The 10,758-nt window shown below is 44.6% G+C and overlaps 1 protein-coding gene across 3 annotated transcripts in view; it reads right to left on the reverse strand.

The window, feature by feature from the left end:
• Positions 1-10,758, reverse strand: part of PDCD11 (programmed cell death 11) — a 56,341-nt gene that overhangs the window by 7,395 nt on the left and 38,188 nt on the right. For all 3 annotated transcript variants that reach the window (XM_017531139.2, XM_017531138.2, XM_017531137.2), the window contains 6 exons: positions 8,321-8,426; positions 6,519-6,608; positions 6,207-6,309; positions 5,607-5,784; positions 1,541-1,597; positions 808-930 (listed from right to left, as the gene is read on the reverse strand). In XM_017531139.2, the coding sequence (XP_017386628.1) occupies positions 808-930; positions 1,541-1,597; positions 5,607-5,784; positions 6,207-6,309; positions 6,519-6,608; positions 8,321-8,426 (657 nt within the window). The remainder of the gene's footprint in view (positions 1-807; positions 931-1,540; positions 1,598-5,606; positions 5,785-6,206; positions 6,310-6,518; positions 6,609-8,320; positions 8,427-10,758) is intronic.

Below are 10,758 nucleotides of genomic sequence, written 5' to 3' on the forward strand. Positions count from 1 at the left end.
TTACACACAATAGCCTCTGGTGTTGAAACTGAAAAAACTTGGGCATAGATATGAGCAGAGAAGCAAAGTTACTCAACCAGAACTTTTTTTTTGAGTCAGTCTTGCTGTCAGCCAGGCTGGAGTGCAGTGGCACAATCCTGGCTCACTGCAACCTCTGCCCCCTGGGTTCAAGCCATTCTCCTGCCTCAGCCTCCCCAGTAGCTGGGATTACAGGCACACACCACCATGCCCAGCTAATTTTTCTATTTTTAGTAGAGACAGGGTTTCACCATGTTGATCAGGCTGGTCTTGAACTCCTGACCTCGTGATCTACCTGCCTCGGCCTCCCAAATTGCTGGGATTACACGTGTGAGCCACTGCACCCAGCCTATATCTGGGCTCAAGAAATCCTCCCGCTTCAGCCTTCCAAGTAGCTGGGACTACAGGCTCATGCTACCATACCTGGCTAATTTTTACTTTTTTTTTTGAGAGATAGGGGTCTTGCTTTGTTGCGCAGCCTGGTCTTGAACTCCTGGCCTTCAAGTGATTCTCGTCTCAGCCTCTCAAAGTGCTAGGATTACAGGCATAAGCCACTGTGCCTGGCCCCAGATTTATTTAGAATAGAAATTAGAAATGCCATATTCTTTGCCAAACACCACTTGTTTTAAAAGTATTAGAAAACTTGGCATTTTAAAAATTAGTAGGGACTTATAAACTCTCCTCCCTTCATACTGCCATCAAAGAAGTTGACTGATGAATGCAGGGGACCCCAGACCAAGACAGGCTCAGGGAAGGCACCTGGGTCCAGGTCAAACCCACCTCACTCACCCAAAGAACACACCATGCGGCTGGATGGACCTCACATAGCCTCTCAGAAGCTGCCCTTCCTTAATGTCCTGGATGGAGTTGATCTCTGGATCTTCTACTTTGCTTTTTGTCCCCGGGTTTGTTCTAAAGGAATAAAAGGTTATATACACACCTTTAACCTCCTCTGTCCCATGCCGCCCCCAATATATCTGCAATCATCATACTTTGTAAGTAAGAATACGCCTCTGGACCTGTTGGTAGGATGTAACGTTTAGAGCCCAACTCTACCCTCTCCTAACACCTTGTCAGGCCAGAGGCAGGTGTCTGTGAGCCAGCTATGTAGAAATGGTGAGAGGCGGAGCAGGCCAGAGAGGTCAAACCTAAAGCCTTGGCCTCATGGACATCGAAGTCTAACCACAGAGCAAGCTGACCTCAAGCCAATCCCATTCATGCCATGCACACCCCCACAATGGAACCCTGGAGGCTAAAGCATCTCCCCTCATCAGGACTACCATCTGCAACCTTGGACACCCACATTTGGATAGCTGACCCTTTCCCTGGGAAACAAGAACCTGAGCAGACAGGGTTCTTGCAGCAATCTGAACAGCTTCAGCTTTTCTGAGTCAAAAAGGTTCAGGATAAAAAGTGATGAGAGAAGGTGGGAAGCCCAAAATTCTGTGTCAGATACATGTGGCCTCCCCTTGGTCCTGAGTAGGTCTTCCTCCTTTCTTGTCCCAACAACACAGAAACCCACCTGGATGATCGCAGCGACAAAGTCAATACATTGTCTTCAGTGGACAGGATGTAACATCTGAATGAAGGCAAAAGAGAAGAAAATGCTCAATTTTCAGCGTCTGTGAAGAGCAGAGGGTATCAGCTTCTCTCCTCCAGGCAGATCACCAGGCAAGAGTGAGGAAACAGGAGACTGGTTATGTTTCTTCATTCTGTTGAAAACCTGCTGAGGGACTCCGGACAAGTCATGTCACCTCTGTGGGCCTCAGTTTACTAGTCTATTAAATAGAAATAACACTACTTCCTTTTCTACCTAACAAAGGTGTTGGGGCTAGGTCTGGTGGCTCACCCCTATAATCCCAACACTTTGGGAGGCTGAGGCAGGAGGACTGCTTGAAACTAGGAGCTCAAGACCAGTCTGGGCAGCAAAGTGAGACCCGGTCTCTACAAAAATTTCTTTGTAAAGAGCCAGGTGTGGGCCAGGAGCAGTCGCTCACACCTGTAATCCCAGACTTTGGGAGGCTGAGACGGGTGGATCATGAGGTCAGGAGTTCAAGACCAGCCTGGACAAGATGCTGAAACCCCATCTCTAACAAAAATACAAAAATTAGCCAGGCATGCTGGCTTGCTCCTGTAATCCCAGCTACTCAGGAGGCTAAGGCAGAAGAATCGCTTGAACCCGGGTGGCAGAGGTTGCAGTGAGCCAAGATCGTGCCATTGCACTCCAGCCTGGGCAACAAAGCAAGACTCCATCTCAAAAAATGAATAAATAAAAATTTTAAAAGCCAGGTGTGGTGTCATACACCTGTAGTCCCAACTACTCAGGAGGCTGAGGACAGGATTGTTTGAGCCCAAGAATTTGAGGTTGCAGTGAGCTGTGATTACACCCCTGCCCTCTTGCCTGGGCAACTGAGTAAGACCCTGAAAAAGAAAAGAAAGGAAGAAAGAAAGGGAAGGAAGGAAGGGAAGGGAGGGAAGGGAGGAAGAGAGGGAGGGAGGGATGAAAGAAGAAAAGAAAGTCTCACAGACCTATACGGTATGTCCTTAAGAGAAGAACCAGCTCTGTGTTAGGTCCTGAGAACATCTGATCTCAGCAGAGAGACAGACCAACCCCAGGAGATCATGCCCAAGGGATCAGCTAGGTACTAATACCGTAGACACACAAGAGCAGTTCAGAGGAGGCGGGTCAGTGAGGCTTCAAGGAGGGACAACAGGTTGCATTTCTGTTTTTTTTTTTTTTTTCTTTTCTTTTTTGAGACAGGGTTTTGCTCTTGTTGTCCAGGCTAGAGTGCAATGGCGCAGTATCAGCTTACCGCAACCTTCCGCCTCCCAGGTGCAAACAATTCTCCTGTCTCAGCCTCCTGAGTAGCTGGGATTACAGGCATGTGCCACCATGCCTGGGTAATTTTTTATTTTTAATAGAGACGGCGATTCTCCATGTTGGTCAGGCTGTCCTCAAACTCCTGACCTCAGGTGACCCGCCCTCGCATTGGCCTCCCAAAGTACCCAGATTACAGGTGTGAACCACCATGCCCAGCCACATTTTTTTGTTTGTTTTTTGAGATGGAGTTTTGCTCATTGCCCAGGCTGGAGTGCAGTGGCGTGATCTTGGCTCACTGCAACCGCTGCCTCCCAGGTTCAAACAATTCTCCTGCCTCAGCCTCCTGAGTAGCTGGGATTATAGGCACAGGCCACCACGCCCAGCTAATTTTTGTATTTTTAGTAGAGACAGGGTTTCACCCCATTGGCCAGTCTGGTCTTAAACTCCCGACCTCAGGAGATCCACCCATCTCAGCCTCTCAAATTGCTGGGATTATAGGCATGAGCCACTGCACCCAGCCACCCGGTTGCATTTCTAAACATTTCATCTAAAATGGCAATTAGTAGTCCAAAACCATAATATACAGATTCCTAGAGGTAGATAGGAACTCAGTAACAATACAGTCCAAAATTTTCCCACAACAGATGTCTACCTTTGATACTTGCCATTATGACCATCAGAGCTGGACAGGACCTCAAGGGACCATCTACCTTTAGGCAAGTAATTCATCATAGGTTTGACCACAATAAAACACATTTAAAACCACAACCTCATTATCTAAGCCTCAAGAGAAACCAGAGATGATCCTGGTTTTCTCTAGGACTCATTCTTCGTCTTCTCCCAGCCCCTAGGCCTGTTTATGCTGTGCGGTGGTTGTAAGTGGTTGAGAATTTAGGCAGGTAGGTGCTGGTGGCTGGGACAGCTGAGACAGGATAGGGCAACTACTGTTTTCTAGTCTCTGCCTCCAACGGCATCTACTCTACTGTCAGTTGACTACTAGATCCAGCTAAAATCTGTCTACTCAAGTTTAGTTTATTCAGGATATTAAAATAGTCTTTTTATTTTTATTATTATTTTGTCTTGTTTTGACCTTCAGGTTCCCCAGTGATAAAACAGTCTTAAAACTCTAACTGGCTGGGTGCCGTGGCTCAAGTCTGTAATCCCAGCACTTTGAAAGGCCGAGGCAGGCAGATCACTTGAGCCCAGAAGTTTGAGACCAGCCTGGCCAACATGGTGAAACCCCATCTCTATACTAAAATCAGAAAAATTAGCCAGGCATGGTGGCACAACACCTGTAATCCCAGCTACTTGGGTAGCTGAGGCACGAGAATTTCTTAAACCCAGGAGGCAGAGGTTGCAGTGAGCCAAGATTGTGCCACTGCACTCCAGCCTGGGTGACGGAGTGAGACTCTGTCCCAAAAAACAAACAAACAAACAAAAACCAGACCCACAATTACTCCACTGCACTCCAGCCTGGGCAACAGAGCGAGACTCCATCTCAAAAAAAAACAAAAAAAAAAAAACCAAGAGACCAATTTTGGCTGAACCAATGGCTAAGATAAAAATTTAAAATATCCAGTGCCAATAGCGGTGTGAGAAATGGACAGTCATATTTACTGTTAATGGGGACATAAATTAGCACAGTCCTTTTGGAGGATATGTAATTCATCAATTTCACTTCTAGGAATTTATTTACCAAACATACCTGTATTAGTATCCAAATATATGCATAAGGGCCAGGCACAGTGGCTCACGCCCATAATCCCAGCACTTTGGGAGGCTGAGGCAGGTGGATCACTTGAGTTCAAGAGTTTAAGATCAGCCTGGCCAACACAGTGAAACCCTGTCCCCACTAAAAGTACAAAAATTAGCTAGATGCGATGGCACACACCTGTAGTCCCAGCTACTCAGGAGCCTAAGACAGGAGAATCACTTGAACCTGGGAGGCGGAGACTGTAGTGAACTGAGATTGCACCACTGCACCCCAGCGTGGGTGACAGAGTAAGACAGTCTCAATTAAAAAAAAAAATGTGTGTGTGTGTGTGTGTGTGTGTGTGTGTGTGTGCGTGCGCGCGCGCGCACGTTCAAAGATACTTCAATATTACTGTCTATCAAAAAAAGTATTGTCGGCCAGGCGAAGTGGTTCATGCCTATAATCCCACCACTTTCGGAGGCCTACATGGCCGGATCATGAGGTCAAGAGATCGAGACCATCCTGGCCAACAAGGTGAAACCCCATCTCTACTAAAAATACAAAAATTAGCTGGGTGTGGTGGTACGACGCCTGTAATCCTAGCTCCTTGGGAGGCTAAGGCAAGAGAATCGCTTGAACCCAGGTGGCAGAGGCTGCAGTTAGCAGAGATCGCAACACTGCACTCCAGCCTGGAGACAGAGAGAGACTCTGTCTCAAAAAAAAATAATAATAATAATTTTTTAAAAAGTTTTAAAATAAGGTAAAAGGACAAAATAGATTTTGATATATTAGCATGGAAAAGGAAAAAAAAATCGATGCTAAACTTCTATGAAAAAAAGTATATAAAATGATATTCTATTATTTATATAAAGAAAAATTAAATGCATTAAAGTGTAGAAAGATAGACATCAAAGTACATAACGGCAAAAAGTAGTAGAGAAACAGGTGACAAATTTTCATTTTCTATTTGATAGACTTGATTTTTCTGATAAAAAGTCATGTATTACTACATTGAATTTTTTTAAATCCACCAATTCCACAGAAAGGTGAAAAGAGGAAGAACGCTTCACTTACCTGACAACTTTCTGGGGGACAAAGTCTTCCAGGGGCGTCTCAGAGTAGGAGTCACTTATGTGAAATAGACTGACTGTTCCTATCTTCCCAAAGGGGAAGGAGACGGTCAGCCCCTCATTGGGAGTCACCTTCACCACTCGGCCTATGGCCACTTCCCCTTTCTCAAGCTTGTGCGGACCTGGTGGAAAAACCAACTTGACTCAGAGAAGAGGAAATGAGCCAAGGGAGGAGTGGGAATGCTGGCCATACACAGGCTGGGGAAGGTGGAGGCTGCCCAGACTTGGGGTATCCAGGCTGAGTGATCCAGAACCATCTAGACTGAGATCACCCTGCCATGTAGCCAAGAATGCAGGCCCAGGTAGACAACCCTTTCCGAGGGACTTGAAAAAACACCTGTGTAGGTAAAGGTAATGCAAAGAGTAGTGAAGTAACTGGGCCAGAGCAAAGCCCAAGAGAAAAACTGCTCCAAGAAGGTCCCACACCAGGCTTTCTGAGGATTCCAATACTGAAGGGGTCCTCCAACTTGAGCAATAACTGAAAACCCATCCCATCCCTTCCTGCCTGCTTCCCGTCCCCAACCTCGGAGTTTCATTCCCGCACCTATGAGGGAGAGGCGTAAGAAAGCCTTGGAGGAATCTGGGCCAACAATGGTGGCCCTCAGGGCCTGGCCAACCCGGAACTTCTTATCTGGATGCTTCAGCACCTGGAAGGATAAGAAAACTCCTGTGATGCTTGCAGAAACACTGTCATTCATCCAAAACCAAAGCATTTAAGTCTCCATAGCAAGTATCTCTCAAACCAATCCTTAAATAAGCATAGGGTTACTTAAGCCCACTGTGAACCCACACACCAGACACTGAGCCAAGCTTAGGGAACTTGGGTCCCCTCTGCAGGAATCTCAAGCACACTGACCTTGAAGCTGAGAGAAGTGAGCAATAAGGGAATTCTCCCGCGGATGTCTGGGGCAATCTCCACCTCAAGCCATTTCTTCACCACATTGTACTGAGGGAAAAAAAGGAAACAAGAGTAGGGCAAATATAATACAAGGTTTCCTGCCATTAAAACTTTCCTAAAACCACAAGGTGGAAAGGGCCCTGGTACAACAGTTTTGCAAGGGACAGGAATGCACTGTTCCATCCCACTGCCCCTGCCCAACCTCCACTTCTCGCTGGCTTCCCTCAGATTCCAGCTCAGAGCCTTTGCCAGCCTAGCAGAACACAGATCTCTCCTAGGGTCTAAGCTGACCAGGAGGCAAAAGAGATTTCAGAGATGTCCTCAAGCCAGAGAACCAATCCCGCAGACCTCCAAGCTCAGCTGTGCCCAGTGATTGTTAACCATCTCCAGAGGCCAATTTTTTGTTTCCAAACCAATTCAGATTTGGATTCTTCACTGTTTATTTATTTAGGGCAATGTCTTGCCCTAAATACATACTCCAATTTCAGGTCAATTTAACAAATCATTTATCAAGCAGCTGCTATGAACATGGCATCATAGTGATAAACAAAAGCCATGGCCTGCCTTCAAGGAGATTACAGCCTACAAGCAGTAAGTCAAATCAGTGGGCAAATAACTACAGCAGCAAGCAACGTGTAGGAAGTACAACATGCTACAGAACTGGTAATGACGGAAGGTTACCTATGCTGAACCTTGAAGGGCAGAAGGCAACAGAATGAATAGAGGGTATTCCAGATGTAGAAACCAGCATGAATAAAGACAGGAAGGGAAAAAGAGGAGGTTTTCAGAATGACTGGGGGTCAGATTATGAAGAGCCTTATCTGCCACATTAAGGCATCTGGGGCTTATGAATGTGTGTCTACAGACAATAGGTAACTGAAGGGATCAAGCGTCAGTGACGATCATGTTCAGAGATGCTCATCAAAGAGGAATCTGGCAATAATGAAGAGGTGTTATTCTTCAAAGTCAAGCCCAATCCAGCTGCCTCTCCTATATGTTTCAACCGGTACAGGCTGCCCTGCTTTCTTCCCTTTCTGAACTCCTGTTCTCGCTAGGTTTAGAACACATAATCTGGCACCCAACTTCATGTTGTTTTATAGTACACCTGAACCTTATGAAAAACATGAATCTAAAATCAAAATTATATATATTTATATTCTAAATCTTGCCCTATATTTTGCTTTCCATTTCTACAACTAATCCACCAACATATTAAAAAATTATGAGCTGTTGCCGGGCACGGAGGCTTATGTCTGTAGTCCCAGCACTTTGGGAGGCTGAGGTGGGCGGATCACAAGGCCAGGAGTTCAAGACCAGACTGGCTGACATGGTGAAACCCCATCTCTACTAAAAAAAAAAAAAAAAACAAAAATTATCTGGGCATGGTGGCTTGTGCCTGTAATCCCAGCTACTTGGGGGCTGAGGTAGGAGAATTGCTTGAACCGGGACCCAGGAAGCAGAAGTTGCAGTGAGCAGAGATCGTGCCACTGCACTCCAGCCTGGGCTACAGAGCGAGACTTCGTCTCAAAAAGAAAAAAAATTTTGATGAGCTGCTTGCTAATTGTGTGTAAGCCATATTTTAGCTCCCTAATTAGACCAGAATTTCTCTAGTGGCAGAGGCCATGTACTGTCTCCCACAACCCCAGCATGGTAGCACAGACTCAATGCCTTTCTCTGCTAATGGCCTTTCTCTCCACTGTCACGCCCTTCTCTTCTGAAAGAAGAATGACATCTTATAGCAGGGTGGCAAAACTACTTACCTTCTTTAAGAAGCAAGTAACAGTCTGGCCGGCCTGGTAATGTTTAATCTTCTCCATGGGGCTAACAGAGTGAGTGTTAAGAGCAGTATGGCCATCCTCCAGCTCACTGTTTGCAGAAAGGAAATAGAGTAAACCCACCTTTGGATAAGACTTCAAGTTTGAAACCATCTCCCCCAAGTGGCCACGGACTGACTGTACGGGACTCCCCTACTCATACCCACCCTCCAAGGCCCTGTTTCTCTATTCAAAGAGGAATGTCCTTAATACTGGCCAGAGGCTAATCTTTTCGATTTCATTCACCTACTTATGAACAAGCTGTAAAGCAGGTGGCCCACAATAGTCTTTATAGACTCAGGAAACAAAATTGTTTTACTTCTTTCATAATACTTTGGCTATTGCTTTAGTATGCAAAACTGCTTTCAAAAATTCTCTCTCACTAAATCTGACAACTGTGTGAGGTCAGCAGGGAAGATATATTAAACCCATTTTATGCTATTGAACCAGGAGCTAAAGTCAAGGCTTCTGACTCAAAACCCATTACTCTCTGCCCTATGCTGCCCTTTCGTTAGCATTTTCTTAATTTTTTAAAAATAAAACAAGCATCCATTTATTCAAGTAATTTTCTTTTCTTCTTTTTGAGACGGAGTCTTACTTTGTCACCCAGGCTGGAGTACAGTGGTGCAATCTCAGCTTACTGTAATCTCTACCCCCCAAGTTCAAGCGATTCTTGTGTCTCAGCCTCCCAAGTAACTGGGATTACAGGCACCCACCACCATATCTGGCCAATTTCTTTGTATTTTTAGTACAGACAGGGTTTCACCATGTTGGCCAGGCTGGTCTTGAACTCCCGACCTCAAGTGATCCGCCCACCTTGGCTTCCCAAAATACTGGGATTATAAGGATGTCAGCCACGGCACTCAGCCTTTGATTTTCCTTTTTCTTCTCAGAAATTTACCAGTCTACAATCACCTCAAAGAAATCACAGAACTACTACCCCTACTTACCAATTCAAATGATTTCTAAGCCCAAATGAACCAAACTCACCAATAAAATGATACAAGTAATGACAGTAAATTTGTAAAATACAATAGCAAGTGCTCTCAAATGTAGAAAAGGGAACTTTCCTATCTAGTAAAATAAGAATTGCATATATCCTATGACCCAGTATTTCCAGCCACGAGAAATCCTTGCATGTTTGCACAATGGAACAAATTCAAGGTTATTCCTTGTGGCATTACGTATAAAAGAGAAAAATTGGCCCAGGCGCAGTTGGCTCATGCCTGTAATCCCAGCACTTTGGGAGGCCAAAGCGGGTAGATCACCTGAGGTCAGGAGTTCAAGATCAGCCTGACCAACATGGAGAAGAAACCCCGGGTCTACTAAAAATACAAAAAATTAGCTGGGCGTGGTGGCGCTTGCCTATCATCCCAGCTGCTTGGGAGGCCAAGGCAGGAGAATCGCTTGAACTTAGGAGGCAGAGGTTTCGGTGAGCCGAGATTGTGCCATTTCACTCCAGCCTGGGCAACAAGAACGAAACTCTATCTCAAAAAAAAAAAAACCCCAGAAAACAATTGGAAACAAAAAAATTGGAAACAACGCCAAGTGTCCTCCATCAGCTTGAGAACAGAGATAGTTTGGCACATTCACAGGATGGATTACTATTTTAACTAGAGACTCAAAAGAAATAGAAACATAACAAAATTTCAAACAAAAAAAAGCAAGTTGCAAAACATTAAAAGCAAGTTGCATTAACTTGATGGTACAACATACCATATACATAAATTTTTAAAACTGTATAAAATAACCATTTGTAGACACACATGTGAGTATAGTTGCCCCCTGGTATCTGCAAGAGATTGGTTCCAGGAATCCCCACGGATACCAAAATATGAAGGTGCCTAGCTCCCCTACATAAAATATATGAAATGGTATAATATTTGCATATAACCTATGCATATTCTCTTGTATACTTTAAATCATTTTTATATTACTTATAATACCTTAATACTACATATGCTATGTAAATAGTTGTTACGTTGCATTTTTTGTGTTTAACTTATTTATTTATTTATTTATTTTCTTGTCCTTCCTCTCCCCAAATATTTCCAATTTGTGATTGGTTGAATCCTCAGACACAGAACTCAGGGATACAGAGAACTGACTACACATATAACTAAAGTAGAAAAACATGAGCTGGACATATACATCAAATCATAATGGGGAATGCATTCTCTGGGGATGGAATAGATGCTTGGGGAAGAAAACATATCCATAAAATTTTACTTTATTATTTAAAAAAATTTTTTTGAGACAGAGTTTCACTCTTGTTGCCCAGTCTGGAGTACAATGGTATGATCTCAGCTCACTGCAACCTCCACCTCTAAGCAATTCTCCTGCCTCAGCCTCTTGAGTAGCTGGGATTACAGGCATTCACCACC

The sequence above is a fragment of the Cebus imitator genome, unplaced genomic scaffold, assembly GCF_001604975.1.
Source record: "Cebus imitator isolate Cc_AM_T3 unplaced genomic scaffold, Cebus_imitator-1.0 Scaffold71, whole genome shotgun sequence".
Classification (NCBI taxonomy): Eukaryota; Metazoa; Chordata; class Mammalia; order Primates; family Cebidae; genus Cebus; species Cebus imitator.